General features: G+C 38.4%; 1 protein-coding gene across 1 annotated transcript in view; it reads right to left on the bottom strand.

The window, feature by feature from the left end:
• GAB3 (GRB2 associated binding protein 3) overlaps positions 1-19,386 on the bottom strand; it is a 980,339-nt gene extending 960,953 nt beyond the window's left edge. The window contains exon 1 of the mRNA XM_044057216.1: positions 19,237-19,386. Within this exon, the coding sequence (XP_043913151.1) occupies positions 19,237-19,308 (72 nt within the window). The 5' untranslated portion in view covers positions 19,309-19,386. The remainder of the gene's footprint in view (positions 1-19,236) is intronic.
• Between the last annotated feature and the right edge of the window lie 287 nt (positions 19,387-19,673).

Below are 19,673 nucleotides of genomic sequence, written 5' to 3'. Positions count from 1 at the left end.
CAATTTCCTGGTATGAAAAGAAACAAAAAGCTGATCAGATTTATGAAAGACCGTTATATTGTCTAAATAATATCTGAGCTGTCTATACAAATCCAAGGTAAGAAGAACATTCTCAATAGCCGACTGGAGAGAAGAGAAAAAGAAAGAATCTGGATAGACTGATTAAGAAGCAGCTCATTAACCATCTTGGGCATAAAAGAAGGAATTGTACAGAGAGACACCATTTCTCTATGAAAAAAACAAACAAGGATGGACTGCTACCAAGGCCTGGATCTCAGATACCCTTCTGGCAGAGGTTAAAGCAACCAGTAAAACAGTCTTTCAGGTGCAATGTTGCAAAGAAGCAGCAGCAGGTTCAAAAGGAACCTAAGTCTTTTTTTTCCAAGGACAAAATTAAGATCCCAAGGAGGAGCAAAGGGCTTTTTGGGGGAGGTCTAATATGAAGGACATCATTAGGAAACTGCTTGACCTCAAATCTAGAGGCCAAAGGAGGAGTAAGTGGTAGACAGGCAGAAATGGCTGACAAGTGGACTTTCATGGAAGAATATGCCAAGTCAGCATGTAGTAATTCACACAGGTAGGAAAGGACCAAGGGGTCCCCCAATGAAAAGGGGTCCTGGTGATGTTTAAGACACCAAACAGAAAACATCTTCCATTTGGACATGTATGATTTTTGGGTATTGTGTTTGCTGGCCACCTGCAGGATCCTAAGCACATCCTCAGAAAACTGGGCCTATATCACTTTGTCGAATGATGAAAAGAGCAAACACTCTTTCATCGATCTGACAAGGTTGAAACCCCTAAAGAGCAAAGACACAGACCATCGATTTTTTTCCCCAGGGAAATAAATAAATAAAATAAATAAATAAATAAAATAAATAAATAAAAAATAATCGGTGGGCCGTCTTCAGGACTTGGCCATTTTTCTCCACTATGGTGCAATCTTGGAGTTGGTATATTTAAGTAGGGGGTGTGGGGGGCACAGCCTCACACATTGGGGGATGTTGGGGGCGAAGACCCCCACTTCATTTTGTGTTTAGGCTGTTTTTTTTTTCTTTTTGCAGGGCAGCGATTTGTTTTCACTGGGGGAAAAAAATTGCTCTTCCGTTTCTTCGCTTTTTAGGGGTTTCAACCTTATTGGGTCGATGAAAGAGCATTCGCTCATTTCATCATTCAATAAGGTAATAATGACCCCAGAAAATTGTTATCAGAAAGGAAGCAAAAGCCTATCACCCAAACTGTCAGTTGAAGAGTGGACTGATGATGGTGAAGGTGAGTTCCTTTGTCCTGTGTGAGAAGATCCACGCAATGACATGACATGTGATGATTGCCCCTGCCAGATGGAATAAGAGGGGGAACTATTGCAGTCTGGGCCAAAAGGGAATCACCAACAATATTTTTGGAGAGACCTTTTCAATTTTGTGAAGGAAATTTGAAAGAGGAGGAAGGGGAGGAAAGGCATACAGGAACATCCGCTTCCAAGAGAAAGACATGGCATCCACTTTCCATGACAAAGGACTTGGGACTCTGGAACAGAACTGAGGGAGTGGCCTGTTCAAAAGGAAGGCAAAGAAATCTACTTGAGGAATACCCACCAATGTACTATATCCAGAACCACAACTTCAGACCTATTGAGAAAATTTGCCACAAGATTGTTCTCTGAAGGTATTTAGACTGCCTGTAGGGTGACCTACAGATTGACAGCTATTTCCCATGCTTGAAAGGCTAACCAGCAAAGAAGGTTAGACCTTGAACCCCCTTGTTTGTTGATGTATCACATGACTGTGGTGCTGTCCACATAAACTTTGAAGGGCCCGGACCCAGAGTGCATGAAAAGTTTGAAGGGCAAGAATGAGAGCCTGTATTTCCTTGATATTGATGTGATTCACCCTCTGCTGAGGGGAACAAAGGCCCTGCACCTTTAGGGTGCCTGAAGCAGCTCCTCGCCACAGCTTTGATGCATCCGTGAAGAGTTCCTGAGATGGCTGAAGAGGGTAGAAAAGAACACCTGGATTGTGAGGTAGTTGCTGTATCCACCAGTAAAATTCTAATTTGATTCAAGGGAGCAGAGGAAGTAGATGGCCCACCAGATAGAAATGTTGAAGCCACACTGATTTGAGGTACCAATGAAGCTTCCTCATAGGAAGCCTAGCCCGAAGAAGCATGGGGATGGTAGAGGCTATGAACCCCAAAGCCCTGAGAAACTCCCTGTCTGGAAGAGAAGACAGGAGAATCAGGGACAGAAAGTAATTTGTGAGGGACAAAACCTTGGAGGCAGGAAGAGATGTCAGCACTGGAACAGACTGGAACCTGCAGCCTAGGAAAACATATTCCTGAAATGCAGTCAGCACTGACTTCTGAAGGTAGACAGTGAACTCCAGGCTGTGCAACAGAAGCTGGATAAGATGAAGATCTTGCATCAGCTTGCATTGAGAAGAGGCCTGAAGCAAAAAGCTGTCCAGATAAGGAAATATTTGAATGCCCTGAAGCCTGCAAAAGGTGACTACAGGAGCTAGACATTTCCTGAACACCCTCGGGGCTGTTGGAAGCCCAAAGGGCAAAGCAGAGAACTGAAAATGAGAGGAAGAAACAGAGAAACACAAATATTTCCTGAACATAGGGTAGATAGGAATAGGAAGGTAGGCATCCTTCACATCCAAGGAAACCAGAAAGGCCTGGGGAAGTAAGAGAGGAAACAGAGCATTCAGAAGGATGGCACTATGAGAAAGGTGTTCAAAAGGAAAAGATCCAAGGCAAGTCTTCAAGACCCCTTCTTCCTGGGGACTAGAAATATCCTGGAATAAAAATCCAAACCCCTCTCAGTCTAAGTAACCAGTTAAATTGTACTCTGGCCGAGTAGACCCTGCAATTCCCCTGGAAAATTAGGAAGCTGTTCTGTGTGGGGTTAAGGAATACTGGAGAAGAAGGGAAGGTTCTTCCAGGTCATAAAGTAACCCTACCAAATAATGGAGAGAACTCAGGTGTCTGTGGTAATCAGCTGCCAAACTGGGAGAGACAGAGAAAGCCTGAGGGACAAGGGAACCTGATCAACAGGAAGGGAGGGTAGACAGTTTGATGCTGCAGATTTGTCAGGAGAAGACTGCATGTCTGAGTAGGCTTATCAGGAAAAAGACATGCCTAAGAGCCTTCTTACCTATGGAAGACTGTCTATGCAGTCCATGCAAAAAAGCAGTCTTACTAGGATAGGTCCTTTGAAACTTGGGACTAGGCGAGACAAAAATGTGCTTCTAATCAATCACAACCTTTCCCTGATCCTGTTAGGTCTTGAAAAGCTCAGCCACAGCAGTGACAAGCATATTATGTTCATCCAAGAGAGCTTCCAGAAGTTTTGCTTTGATATCATCTGGCAACACCTGAAGGAAAAGCCAGGAAATCTGCCGCATCACCAAGCCAGAGGCAGCAACCTCAGAAGATGCATCAGCTGCATCATAGCTGCATTTGACGAGTGACAGGCAGCCCGAGAAGGGGAACTGAGCAAGAAGAGAGCTGAGGTGCATTTGACGAGTGACAGGCAGCCCGAGAAGGGGAACTGAGCAAGAAGAGAGCTGAGGCCTTGCCCTCAGAGTCAGGCACATCAGAAACAACCTTTCCAATCTGGGAAAGAAGAACCAGGATGTACCCTGTCATACAAGTCTAGTAATTGATGGCCCTAAAGGCCAAAGTAGCCAAAATGTATACCTTCTTACCAATCCTCTCCATGACCCATCTGTCCTTACCTGAAGGAATGGGCTTGGAAGAAGGCAACAGCCTAGAAGGCTTATCAGTAGATATGGAAATCTCCACAGGATCAGATGAAGAGCACTTGTATAAGAGCTTGCAGGCATTTGGCATCTTATGGAACCTATCAGGTTTCTTAGAAGCTGGCGGTTGAGAATCTGGTGTCACGGAGCAGCAGAGAAAGTATCCAATAGAGCATCCAACACAGAAGGGACAGCTGAAGGTTTAGGGGAGTCCATTTGCAACAACTCTTAACACCTTTTATGGACATCTGACACTTGGGAGCAATCCCATTTGAAATGCTCAATAACACACAGAACTGCATCACCAAAGGAAAGTTTTTCCAAAAGAGATTCAAGATTGACAGATTCCTCCTCCTCAGACCCATAGTTTAAAGGTGAAGGTATCAGAGGAATAAGCTAAGGAGTCAGCCTCAAAATCAGAATCCTCGTCCAAATTCTCCAGGTCCCTAGCTCTCTTAGAGGTAAAGGATCAAGGAGGTGTAGGAAACAAAATCCCCTGAGAAGGCTTCAATGCCATCAAGGCATTGAACAAACCTTGACTGCAGTCCTGCCAGTACCTTTGTGGATCCCTGGGAGCTGACACCACATGCTTAGTTTTCTGCCTTTTCTTCACTGGAATGCCCACTCTGACAAAAGACAGAGGTTTGGACCCCTGCCTGGATTTGATCAAGTTACCTGGCACCTCTTCCCTAGCATGGATCTGAGGAATGCTTTAGGCACCTCGGAAATAATCAGCCATGGTTCTCCCACTACATCGGTCCACAATGACAATAGTGTGGTGGTTGTATACAAGGCATCTGAGGACATGTAAGTAGTAGGTTCCAATCAGGCGTCTGAGAAGGTCACAGCAGAAGAAACTGTTGGCAATGCCAGACTATCCTCTGGGTCATAACTCACCTCAAGAGATATGTCCGGTAGAGGATGGACAGCAGCAGACTCAGGCCTAGACTTTTTTGCCTTCTTTTTAAGTGGCAACTGTACCTTGGGGTGAGTGGATTCTGTCATGTTATCTTGTGTCTCATGGTAAATGGAAAGTGAAGAAAGGCAACTACACAAATTCTTGGTTACAGAAATCTGACAGGTGGAACACTGACTGGTTGTGAGATGCAGCTAAGCAAAACAGGCCCCTATCATGGCGGTCTTTATGGGGAATCTGTCTCCCACACTGACATTTCCCTTTCTTGGATGGCATGTGACCCAATGAACATTGTAAGAAAAAGAAAAAAGAACCCGAACTGGGTACTTATCTGAAAGACATAGGCTCAGTATAACCAGCAAACTGACGGGCATTTAGGCCGATATACTATAATGGCATTAGGACTGGCAGCAAAGGTCTGTGTTGGAGCATACATACGTTACCTTTATGCCTTATACTTGTGCAGGGAGCATATGTCTGATATATGATGTTCCCTAGGTAATAAAGGCTTTTGTGTACTGGCTAGACACTGGGTTATCCTTGGCAGGATATCCCAGAAGTGATGAATACTGCAACAGTGATATGGAAGGACATCATAACAGGATTCTTCATAAAAAAGGAGTAAGATGAGCATCTGCTTTTATTGAAAGACACTGTCTTCACACCAAATATTTAAGTCATCAGAAAAATGTTGTAGTTTGGCCTTTAACTCCTTGCAAATTAGACAGTTAGCCACCTTAAATCTACCTGCATATTTCAAAATAAAAATATTGTGTAGGCTGAACATATGAGGAAAAATGCCAAACAAAAAAGGACCCAAATCTGATCCATTGGTGTGCTTGAATATACATTATACCATGCAAAGAATTTGCAAGCCTCATTATCAATATTTGGTCTGTGAATAATAAAACTGATTACCATATGGCTACATGCAGTATCATCTCAGCCTTTTCTGTGATAAGAATCTAATTTCCCTTCTGAATTTTCACCCCAGTTATATTTATGAAGTTGTAAAGGCATTATGGGGATCAGAAATTATGAGGAAGCTCTCAAAATATCTTTCTGACAAATTAAATGAATACATTTCCTTAGTACTGTTTCATCTGCTGTACAGTCTAGTTTATAATGCATTCCAGGACAGAGACCTTTAATCAATCATACATAAATATACTGATTTCTGAATCTATCAGACATGTACCCCATTACTCTTCCTTCAAATCTCACCTGAAACAACATCTATGTAACTGGCTCTGCCAATGCCTTTTGCCAGCTTAGTTCTCTGTCTCAACTCTCATAGCTGGAGTGCAATATTATTTTTTTTCTCATGTTCCACCCTATGAGCCATTATACCTTATCCTTTTTTTCCATCCTTTCCACCTCTAATCCATATCTACCTGATGTTTCTTTTTCTCTCTTTACTCTACCCTTTCTCCATCCTATTATACTAACCTGTATTACATTGAATATAGCGTGTGCTAGACTCATATAGTTCTTATAATACTATTTTCTTATTAATTTGCTATTTACACAACTTTTGTTGTTCTTGACAGTGCTGATTGTATCTATATTGTATTATATCTGAATTTCTATGTACAAAATGGAAAAACGTAACTATTCTAATGTGTTTCTGGAGTTTTTCTTCCCGGGCCTCCACTGAAAATGAGCACATGCCCAGTCAGACTTTCCCAGTAAACAAATGTCAAATAAAAATAAATTAAAAAAAAAAAAATATATATATATATATATATATATATATATATATATATATATATAGTTTCACTTCATAATCTCGAATTTCAGCATTCTGAAACCATGAAGCTGAAAATGCAGAATGCCAAAAGTGCATAAGAGCGAATTCGAATATCGCGAATCCATGCTTATGCATTTCCGGTAAGTTACATGAAGTGTTTGGCTGGTATGGTGTTTGGAATTGAAGGTGAATGAGTGTATGTGTGTGTTTTTGTACATTGTATGTGTGGGTAAGGGTAGGGAGGTGTAAGTATGAGTGTGAGTGTTGGATTTGTTGGTGTTTGTGTATGTGTGATATGTATTTGTGTGCAAGTGTAGAATGCAGAGGTGTGATTTTTTTTTTTTTTTTTTGTTATGTGCGATCTCGGAGTTGGTATATATAAGTAGGGAGGTGTAGCCCCCCACATGGCTGGTGCAGGGGGGCTTGCCCCCCTGCTTACATGTAGTGTAGGGTTGTGTGGTTTGTGTGCTGTGGGTAGAATGGTGTGTGTGTTATGTGGTGTATGTATGTTCGTGATTGTGGGTTTCGTGACTGTGAATGATTCGGCTTCGTAGTTTCAAAATGCTGAAATTCGAGATTTCAGCATTTCGAGATTATGAAGTGAAACCATATATATATATATATATATATATATATATAAATATATATATATATATATATATATATATATATATATATATATATATATATATATATATATATATATATATATATATAAATATATATATATATATATATATATATATATATGTATATATATATATATATATATACACACACACACTATGGGATAAGACAGTCAAAGGTTATTTACAGTGTTACATAACTATTCAGAAGATTCATTCATCCATCCACCCACCCTTTTTTCCCATTTTTGCAAACAGGGTCAGGGTGTCACTTCAAGAATCATCTAGACCCAAAGTTCACACCACCAGGTGGCTTTGTGGATGGATTAAAAATGAAGACTGGGGTCCATTAAACTGGAAGAATTACCTCATGATCAGATGGAAGGAAAGAGGGTAAAGCATTGACAATGACATAAATGTTTGAAATATTTCTAACTTTTAGAAATAAACATGTTGGGACCCCCTAAATGGGCATGGGCATTATTTTCTAGATTACTACATTTCATAAAAGTCTAAAACTTGTAACTCTTCTTTATTAGCCGAGTATTATAAGGCCCAGTCTTTGGAACAATAAGAACCAACGCTGAATCAAAGCACACACTGCATGGTGAAGTTTCTCAGAAGCTGATATCTTTAGACCTGGCTGTATGACAAGTCTGAAATCAGTGCTGCAAGTCCCACAACTTCTAAACACTAAAATCCGAATATCACCATCTCACTGTTACAGCAGTAAAGCTTTTTTATAAGAAGGCTTTGTTATTTGTAACTATAGGTCTCACATTTCTGCCTTGCCTCCCATAGGTAAAAGCGGAAAGTTCTGCAGTGCTCTTTTAATATAGTAAATAACATGGAGGCTCAGTCTGTAAGCAGTGAAACATAGCACAGAACTGTCTCAAGTTTCTTTTCCTTCCTAATATTTTGATTTTGTACTTGATGGAAGTGTGTTGTATCTTGCCTTAGCAGGTAATGTTCTTCTGGTGGTATTTTCACTCTTTTTTTCTGTTATTTCCGTTGAAAGCAGATAATCCTTGGACCACACTTAAGTGGCACCAAACAACTAAGTCTCTGAAAACATTTAGGAGGAGTTTCCCAAAGTGGTTAGTTTTGGGAATCCTGTTAGTGTCACTGGTGCAACAGGTAGCACACTTGCTTTGGTGCTGGAAGAACAGAAGGCTGTGGTTTCTATTTCCAGGTGCATGGATTAATTTCTAGCACTGACGCTGTAGTGTGGTATAGGGGAAGCACCGCACTCTGAAATGTGTTGTCCTTCAGATGAGACACTAAACCACAGCATCATCAGCCTGAGTTGGTGGGAGTTCAGCCTCAGGTGGAAGTAAAAGACCCCACAGCAGCTATCATAGAGAGGAGGGGGAGTTCTCTGACATCCTGGCCAATTTTCCACTAGTAGTATAAATAACACGTCAGTTCTCTCTTGAAAAGAGGCCACTTGCCTAATGGGACTAGCCAGGCCAGCAAAGTATAAACAAAATAAAAATAATAAAAATAAATAATCTATTCTTGCCTTGAACAGAAAAAAACTGCAAAGTTTCAACAAATCATAACACTGCTGTATCATATGGAGTAACTAAATTGGGTCCAAAGGCTGTAAACATTTAAAAACATGCATATTTCCCTTTCCTGAATATGACTAGCTGTACCCAAATCTCTCATATTTTTTTCTCTGCAACTTACCATGTTCCTTAATGTCAATATTACATAAATGTCTGTAAATGTTATTTTGGAGAGTCATCTGAAGTCTTGCCTTTGCACTTTTATGACCTAAATCTTCGTAGGTTGATTATCTTTTTCATTGCTCTTCCAAATTAATTATCAGTGGCAGAAAAAAATGCATGGCTTCCACCAAAATGTAATGCACGGCTATGTTATGATAGCACTAACAGAATAGCCTGCATAAGTCATCCTTTCCCAAGTTGCCTCATTTAATGTACTGTATATATTAATGTCAGTCAGATGTTGGGATTGTTTTACAGATCACAAATATATCTTTCGTGTAAAACTATTTCTACTTCTGAGTGATTGCTGGTATCCAAGCTACTGTTTAAATAAGTGTTTTTTGATTAACTTCTCTGAGTAGAGGTTGAATATATCTTCTTTATCTTATGATAATGCTGCAACATCTAATAGCAACAACCGTTCAAGGCCACCACTGTATGCATTAAAAAAAACTGAACTGGCCCAACAATCATAATAAAAATATTAATGACTTAAAGTCTAACTCTGCTTTCAGTTTGCAGGCATTTTGATCATTCATTTGGGTATAAAGATTCTGTCATAATTTGTCTTTTCTTGGCATTGTACTCCCCATTACTATAATAATCATTATTATTATTATTACACTAAAAACTCTCTCCTGAAGCATTCTGCTGAATTGTGTACACTTTAGATTGCATTGCTGTTAGAGCATATACTTTGTATTTGTTTCCTTATACTGATATCCCAAAGGCTACCTCTTCTATGAAATAAACTTCCCATCTTCATAAAACAAAAGCCATCCCTCACTCTCCTCAAAAACAATTTGGTTAAATGGATGGGGAACCATACATTTACTACTGGAGTACTGCCTATGTCCCTTATAGATACAGAAGGCAGTCTGTAAAATGACTCAGGACTCCAACACCAAAGACCCACTACACTGATACTACTCCATCCCATATCTAAGGAATTAAGATATAATATTATCATATCCTGGGCATTATTGGCCAGGCTTGTAAAGGCTCTTGTGCCGTTAGACTAGTAATCACCTATGAACCTATAATTAGAGAGCTTATCTTCGGGTCTCGACAGTAAATGTCCCTTTCATTTGGATATACCTGTTTAATAAGTAAATAAACAATAAATCATATAAATAAATTAATTTGCATTTAAAAGGTGAAGGTAGCCTAAGTCATTGTGCTAAGCTTCCCCACACCATACAAGCAACCTGGTTAGGATGAAGTACACAGAAAGTGGTCTGTGAACAAAAAAAGAAAAAAAGTCATGCAGTTATTTGGGAACAATAAAAAGTATATTTTGTTATTTAAACAGTATCAGAATGAATTGCTCATAATGCATCAATAAAACTCTCAGGAGCAGTTTACATTTTTTTGTGGATTAATATCTGGAACAGCAGTGAATACCAATCTGGATAAATCCTAGAGAATCAATTTCATAATTATTTTCCTATTATCCATGAACAATGAATCCTGTTCATTTGTCATTTCTAAATCACAATGATTGATGGAATCTGAAAATATCAGTAAATTAAACAGGGACCTTATTTTGTTTCAGCTGACATAAATAAAAAAAATAACAATGTAAAATTCATTAAAGGAGGTAAAATAAAATAAGTGAAAAGTAATTGAGACACAATTTACACACTTATGAGTCTTTGAATCACAAGACACTAAAGCATTCTGAACAAAAGTAACCCTACCAAAAACATACTTTTTAATAATTAGGATATGTACTTAAGGTGTGGCCTGACCCCCTAACTGGTACTGCCATTACTGGCCACCAGGTACATACCAGTGAATGAGTACGGTTCAAGTGTCAGGCATACTCATTCATCCATCTGTGTACAAAGTCAGCCAGCTATACTTTAGAGAAACATTCGTATGTCAGTGAACTGTTTCTTTTAACACTTGCTCAGGGAACAAAGAATCAAACAATTCCAGAAGTCATCTCAGGCCAGTAGAAAATATGGAACCAAATGAAACCATCTGATTTCAAGCCAGTTAGTATAATGTTTTCTATCAGTAAAACATTACAGTGTAGAATTAGAAAGCATTCAGTAGCTAACTTAAACATTTTGAAAAAGAACACGTTTTAATGAACTTGTTTTTCCAGAGTACAAATTTAAAAGATATCAACACACGCACACAAACTTCATAGATAAATCTACACTGCATATGCACAGATGTTCACTTGTACGAAGTCTATAATTAAGAATGTCGGGCAGTTTAGGCTAATTTTAGAAGTTTTCTGTGAACAGAAGGGGCAAACAAATGACTATCTGACTAACAGAAGTCATGCTAATATCCATACAAAAGGTCAAATGAGCATATCCCAGAACTGAATATGCAAAAAAGGTGACATAGAGAGGATGGAGAGTGTCACAAGGACAAAGGGAAGAGAGGAGAAGCTGCTAGCTTATGAACTACTCTCTGAGTGCTACCATTCCGAACATTTTACCAAGCATTGTGTCCAAGCAATGTTACAAAGGTGCGCTGCATTTGTTGCAAAGGGGAAAACAAATCTTCTCCCCCTTTGCTAACCAGAATATTCTCAGTCTGAGACTTCTCTCAAGGTGAAAATATTTATCACCACTACCATCCCCACTGCCCCTCAGTATTATGCCAGACTATATACTAAGTTTACTCATACCAACAGGCATGTGCTGTCTGTTTTTGTGGTCAGTTAGCACATTTGTTGTATAACAGCCCTGCTTCCTGGTATTCATCCTCCTCATCCTGTCTCAAAGTGTTTCTTCAGATCTGATAAGCCAGCTTTTTTTTTTCTTGTTGACCTTTGGGATTTATAGAATTAGATCTTTTTTTTTGGAAAACCAATATCACAAACCACAAATGCAGAGGACGCTTTTTTGCAATTATCTGAGTATAAAACTAGCACATAAAACAGCATAAACCAATTAATTTTGCACATGTTGTCAATTTCTTTATAGTATAAAACACACATGCATGAGGACATGGCAGTTTTTTTCTTTCTAGAATCTGAGATTTTTTCAGTTTGTGGGATTAGCAGTGTGCCTAAACTTATTTTTAAAGTAATTGAACTTTTCAACTTTAAAGGTCTGATGCATACTGGTTATCAATCCAGCTTGTACACCCCATCAATGTGAAGCTTTTGTTTATTTGTGATACACTGTGTTCTTAACCAGCTACATTTTATAGATGTTATTATTTTTTTAATACCAGTGTTTCAGTTTTGACTACAGTTCTCATAAGATACTAATGAACACTTACTGGAATTAGTAGCGATTGAACTAACTTGGTGAAAAAAATAAATTCATGATAGTGGAAAGAACAAAGTAAAGCTTAAGATATGTTAGTTACTAGTATATATAAAGTCAGCATAATACAGTGGGGCCAGGACAAGAATTTCAATTTCTTTATTAAAGACATCAGCATGCCCCTATATCAATAGTCTTCTCCCTTGGAAATGAAAGTACAAATTTGGATACTTATAAAGGATAAGATTTCTCTAAGGGTAATTCATTCATTTATAAAATTAAAAAAGAGGAAGTGAGAAAGATATCAAAGAGTACTTAAAGGCAGATAAGTATCACAGCTGACCTGCTGGTGCAGGTTTTAAGATGTCTTCAAGTAGCACCACAAAAAGGCACAGGTGTTCAATATCAGACAGGGGCAGGTGTTGGGACTGAGTGACTACTGTCCAGATTTACACTGTCTCAGGGGAGAGGGTCAGAGCCTGTGTGTTTCTCAACTGCCTTCCCATAGCAGTGGAGATGGAGTTTGAGCAGTGAATGCTATAGCTAGTTTAGAATGTGCAACAGATACCCATATTTGGCTGCACTTGTGATATCACATGCACAAGACCTGCACTGATGAAACAGCATGGTGTGAACAAGGGAAAAGACCGAAAAAAGTGCCCCCTTCCACACACATTAGTACCAATTAATGTCACCATAGTTCATTATCCCTCCTAAAATGGTACTTTGCAAATGAATAAAATATTTAAACAGGCTATTACTGCTCACCAGTGGGACAGAAGAAATCTCTAGTAGGGCATTGGCAGTGATTCATATTAAATTCATCTTCCAGAAAAAGATGTTTCAATCCCTAATCTGGAGTCAGCTGACTCTCAGCTATGGTGAGATCCAAAAGATGAGCAGACTGTTTTCCCTTCTTTCCCTAAAACAATAACAAAATTACAGCTATTAGAATTTTTTTTTATCTATTTTTAATCGGTAAGCTTACTACGCACAAATACTTTTTTTTCAGGGTTACAGTGGGAGCACAGCCTGGTTGAGAAATTTGGTCAAAGTCATACACATTAAAAAAATTGAATGAGGAACTCACACCCATGACTGAAAGCTGAAGTTTATAAGTACTTCATAGCTTTACCTCTATATGCTAAAATGTGTTAAGAGGCTCTAACAGGATCAGAAATGCTGTTCCTGAAAATCCTTCTGCAAATCAAGAAATCAAATGTTTTCCCAATATATAACATTAATTTTTTTAGTTTTTCACATATTCTACAAAGAATATATAACTAGATGAGCAGCCACTGTAAAGGAATACATTAAAAAGTGCATTTAAGTTCATAATGATAAAGAATGACAATATTTGTCTGCTTACTTGTTTCTTTTCATATTTTATATGTTTTGGCACATAGGAGCACAGAAGCAAAGTAATACAGTTATCTGCTTAAAGTACATAGCAGAAAAATTATATTAATGGACATTTCCTTCTTGGACCCTTTACATCCACAAACTTGGTCACAAGGGCAATGTGCAACATATATGGAAATTTTACTATAGCCAATTGACTGTGGTTTTTGAAGTTCAGAAGAAATCGCAGTGTTCATAGAAAACCCATTCAGGCACAGAGAAAGAAAATGGACAATTCCACACAGACCATGAACAGGTGAGGATTGAACCATGGACTGTGGAGCTGTTAATCAGAAGTCTTATCACTAAATCAGTGTATTCCATTTAATTAACAAAAGATTAAAACCTCCCATTAGCTCTTCCTTTTAAAAAATTGCAGAACCAAGGTAAGGTTATTAAAAGACAGGAACAGTACAGATGTAATTAGCCACTAGGAACAGGTAGAGAAGTTGGGAACTAGCTTCCTGCCAGTTCGATGTCAGTGGTAAATAACAGCAATGAATCACTTTTGAAAGAAATAATTGTGAGATGTATGGTGATCAGTGGAACATAAGAACCAAGGCAGCATGGATGTAGAATGTGAACACCACAAAAGACTATTCTAAAAGATATCTTTCATTAGACATGACGGTGGACTAAAATAAAGTCTGTGGAGTTTGCCTGTTTAGAAGCTGGTATCACACAAATCAAAACTGAACATATAAGTCATTGTTGGAGTAGATGTCAGTGAGGCAGCAGGTGTAAAACACCTGCTCACTAACAGAATGAGGAGAATAACATGATGATATGCTACAGCACAGAGTGCTCAATGCATATTTTTCCCATGATGAGAGATATTGCTTAGTTTTGAGGTGGTAGCTTGAGTGACTAAATTGGAGCCTGTCCCACACACAGTGAATAAAAAACAAATTACCCATGACCCTGCCATAACACATTGCCACTATATTTTGATATTAAAGAAAACAGAGTGTCTTTTTTAACCCCTCTATCTGTGACCATCAGCCTCATGCATCCTATCTGGCCCATTCATTCCTAGTGGGGACAACAGCCATCATCAGCCCATTTGCTCCCCCAGTGAGGTGATTGAGAAATGCAGGGTCATTATCCAGGCAGTCATCAGGGCCTTTCCCCCACTACCTCAGTAGCTGTTATCACCCCTGCTGCAGTTTCTGAGACTCTACAGATGCCATTTCTTGAAGGATGAGCACACACTTCCCAATGTGACTGCTCCCTGACACATGCAGCTACATCATAGCAGAACATCTCAGTCCTGCCACATTTTTAAACAAGGATAATGGTCAAACTAAGTGGGACAGATGGAATATATCCAATTTCAAAGTCTATAGCTGTGTGAAGATTTATTCAAACTACTACCTAAAATAGGTAGTTACTACAAATATGTGGCTGTAATTTGTAAGAGATAATACTAGCAGCAAACAAAACTATGCACTTTTGCACAAGGATTCATAATTATAATCATAAAACTGCAAAATATTCAACAATCATGAGTAAAAGCATAGGTACTGAAGAGAAAACTTTGCTAAACTGCTATAAGAGAAGCTTTCAAGCAGAAGATATAACTTCAGGGAATGTACGTCTGAACTCTATTGTCTCTTGGGAGGAGGGATCCCTGGGACAACACTTGCAGTGGCAAATGAAACATCTCAAATCATAGTAACTGCACAATACGTTTCATCTACCACCAAGGTATGGCATTTCCAAGCATGTGTGCTATTCATAGGTTCATATATTTATACTAGGTGAATGACCACAGGGATCTTTTTCAGCCTAACCACGCAACCCCAAATGTATCAGACAGTTTAGAGAATGTAAGATTATTCTAAGGAGTATATGTATGCTAGGGCTTGGATGGTATAGGTTTCACCATTTTTTACTAGGCTAATGACCACAGAGACATTTCTAAATATGCTATAGAGGTATGGCATTTCTAAGGTGTCTGGTATGCCTTTGAGAAGTTCTACTCTACAGTGCCACTTGAGGAAGTTGCCTCTGTATCCATAATGATAATGTTGCACTGTAATGTAAACATTCATAGTCACTGTCTGCACTGCAAGTCTGTGTCAGCATTACTAGTCAGTGTTAAGCAAGATGACTCATATGTGGCAGTGATGGCACACGGTCCAATTTGTACAGGAATTAACAGTGAATGGCAAAAAAGTTAGAAAAATTATTATACATTAGGGTGCTTTTACCAAAATTCTAGTGCACAATGGTGGAGGAATAGATACAGACTTTGTAAAACTGAAAATCAATTAAATGTAGAACTGTGTTAATTAACACAGCAATTAGATTTTATTTCCAGCATCACAAAAAGGAACATAGATGCTAAAGCTGAAACACAGCTACAAAATCTTTTCCTACAATTCCAACTTTAGCACAACATACCTCATTTCAATAAAAAATACTCCAAGAATATTCCCATGAAAAATTTAAGCCATGCTTTTGCAGATGTATGCAACGGCAAATTTCTTGTCATAATCTAGATGAAGCCTGATGGTCTGTGGACCACACACTAAAATGCATCTTCATATACATGCCCAGAAAGATACTTCTTCACCTACTCAATCTTGTTGATTTATTTTTCACAGCTGGCCAACCACTGTCATCTCACCTTAACTAAGCTAACGGACAAGCTTATATGGACAATGCATGCTCATTCACAATTTGGTTAGTAGGCTGGAATCTTCTTCTTTTAATACATACAGGCGATCAATGTACCACACAAGTATCAGTAAAATGTTAACTGCTGCTTGGGGAAGGCCCTAGTAAGCAAGCACAGTCTACAACCGCTGTCTGTTGTAGAGAGCAGAAGTTTAAATAAACCTCTACAGTATCTTCTGGCTGTCACACTGCCGAATGGTGCAGCTGTAATATGAAGCCATAGTGCTGCTGAGGCTAAGAATTAAGAAGTCATACAAAGTGTGGCAGAATCAAGGCAGACTATTTTGCTCTGTCAGCTTTCTACAGTCTTAAGCACATTTGACATGATATTATTTACATTATAACTTATTGAAATTTGGAAATAAAACAATCTGATAATTGTTGTTTGCAAGATATGTACTGTGTCGGTCTCCCGACACTTTATTGTTAAAACAGCTCTCACCCCAAGCATGGCCAGATTATAAATGAATGGTTCAAATCATCATATTATATTTTACTCACATATTCTAAAAGCATGACAAAGCAACAAGTTATCTAAATGGTACATTAGTCTGATACACCAACACACACACACACACACACACACACACACACACACACACACACACACACACACACACACACACATGTGTGTGTGGGGTGTCTTTAGCACCACTACAAATTACAGTAAACAAACTAACAATGCAGATTTTAAAGTAGCTGGATGAATGTACATAATGGTATGGTAAAATACTGCCAGATAGTGCTTGGTTCTCCTGTCTGGTTATCAATCTGGATACCTTCTTTACTGAGTCTGCATGTCCTCACTGTGTTTGTGGGTCTGTCTTTTATTTTTGACTGGATGCTGCAGTTTCTTCCAACATTTCAAATATGAACCTGTAGCAGAACTGGCAATCTTTCATATTGCCAATTTGCCACCCTGCAGGTATGCAAGCCATAAGAGCGAGTGTGACCTATGATGGACTGGAATTCCATTCAAGATTAGGTTCTCTGGTGTTTATCCAAACACGTGTGTACTTACATATGTATTTAAATATATATGTATATGTATGCACACAAATGTTGCCAGTCACAGTAAATTCCTGTACAAACTGGAAGCTGTGGTGCAAAAGGCCATATCAGTAGATATAGCATCGTCTGCAATGCTAAACTGGATTATGTGATTAACTGTTGAAGTAAAGATATACATTTGTGTGTGTGTGTGTGTGTGTGTGTGTGTGTGTGTGTGTGTGTGTGTGTGTAAATATATATATATATATATATATATATATATATATATATATATATATATATGTAGGTATATACAATATACGTTAAGTACACACAGTGCATCATATTAATACACCTTTTTTGCTTCCTCATCCTCCCTAGTCTGGAACAACACATTTCCATGTCTTCTATGTTTGGATACTGTACGTACTACTCCTAATAGCCCATGTTGTACAGAAAAACAAAATGAGAAATGCTCTTGCAGAAATCTAGAGAGACTGAAGTGCCACAAAACACTAGCACTACTGTAAGAGCTCCCCCTAGTAAAATTAATCAGAATTCTAAGAACAGTAATCTTGTATAATTAAAAGCTTGATTCATGCACCTTTCTCGGTCATTGATATTCTGCTTCCACCAGTTTTCAGGGCAAACCATAATTTATGCCATAAAATGAAATATTCTGCATGATCCCCTAATTAGGATTTATGGACAGTATTATAAAAACTCTGTCAATTCTTCCACAGCTATTTCACGTGCTTACAGCCATATAAACTAGAATATTTTCAAATCAGATTATACAAATTGTCACTCACAAAATGACACAAGATGAACTGAAAGTGATGATCCCTTTGAGCCAGCCTCGCTTATAAGGTCGACATTAAAGCAGGATGCAAATGTGTCTATTACAAGTGGTACGTTGCTGGTAATTCTTTTAAGAGGTCAGTTTATAAAAAGTTTAGTTTCATTAAGAGACAGAAACAAAAGTGCAAAGTAAGCATAAACATTTTAGAAAACAAGTAATTGCACTGAGGCATCTGATGGCCTATTTAGGGAATTTCTACATGATTACAGAATCCTGATAGTAACATATGGTGACAGCCTTATGGCTACTATAGTCCTCTGGGGCAAACAGTAGAAATACATTATCTGAGCCAGCTGCCCACAGTTCGAACAGGGTGGGCAATTACATCATGCTTGAATACAATTTACTCTAATGTGCACTGCCTGGATACACCCTGATGGCTTTTGCTTTATCATTATACTAAGCAAATCAAAATGATCCTCTGGTGTTTTTACCTGGCTTGCTATCACAGCAGCCCTACTGTGAAAGATCTGCCTATGTTTTGAAAACACACCCTGTTTTTGTAGTAAAGAGATGGACAGTTTAACATGCTAACATGGAATATGCAAAATGAGTGGCCCAATGTGTATTAGCAAGCATCACAGCATCATATCATATTTTATATATATATATATATATATATATATATATATATATATATATATATATATATATATATATATACGTATCACACAGACATAAATATTGTAATTTACTAAGCTCAAAAGAGGTTGTTTGTTATACAAACACATCCACAAAGGTCAAATGCATGAGGCTTAAAAATGTAACTGCAACACTATTTGTTTTGCATCAACCAGCAAGCGGAGATCTTTTGATGAAAATATCTAACGACGTGAATAACGACTGTTTCAATAATTATTACTGAAAGTATTAGAAATTATAAGGGCAGAGCATGTGCATTCATTTTTAGAGGCACCAGCCAGCATATGAAAAGCAGTAGATAGAAAATGTTATGTTCCCTGGGTGCTTCCCTTTGGAAAAAGCTACCAGTTTTAGCAATATAATTGCCTGGAAAGAGAATAAGCGTAACATGACACATGCTATAAAGAAGGAATTACCTGCACATCTTTACTATGTCTCTACAGCGTAACATGACATTTAAAAAAGGAGGTTTATACAGCTTCATTAAACAGGGAAGATGTATTTTAGTGCATTCTGCAGTACAAGTGATAATGTATCCTTCAAAACAGCAGCAACCCACTGGAATCCAAAGTAGGAAATAGTACTACACAGTGTCAAAGGCACAAAGAAAGAATAAAATCTCCCAATGTGTACTTACAAATCGCTTTAGTTTCTTTTCTGGAGGGGATTTGATGAGCCAGCCAGTACAGACAATATCCTCCATACTCATGACTGTTAGCTATATCTGATGAGAACGGCACAGATCCAGCATGTAGTACTGCTCCCCCCTGACTTGTAAGTAACAGCTATCTGCTTCCTACAGCTGTGTTCAAATACTGCTGTTCCAAAAGAAGGAAGTGGATTCAGTGATCGGCGACACTCTCCTCCCACTATAAGCTACATTCTGCACACATGACTGTGATGTCTTATAAACAAAACACTGCATGTGCCGGGAGTGCATAAACAGTGCTACATTTCCAGAGATTTACAGCACCACAACAATTTAGTTTGCTTAATGCAATGTACACAGTGTGTTGTAGTGAGTGTCAGAAAAGAAATGAAACTAACTCTTGCCTTTACGTATGCATGCATATA

This window comes from Protopterus annectens, chromosome 15.part0 (genome assembly GCF_019279795.1).
Source record: "Protopterus annectens isolate FY-2018-M chromosome 15.part0, PAN1.0, whole genome shotgun sequence".
Classification (NCBI taxonomy): Eukaryota; Metazoa; Chordata; order Ceratodontiformes; family Protopteridae; genus Protopterus; species Protopterus annectens.
Note: the sequence above shows the minus strand (reverse complement) of the source record. Positions and strands in the feature narration are given on the sequence as shown.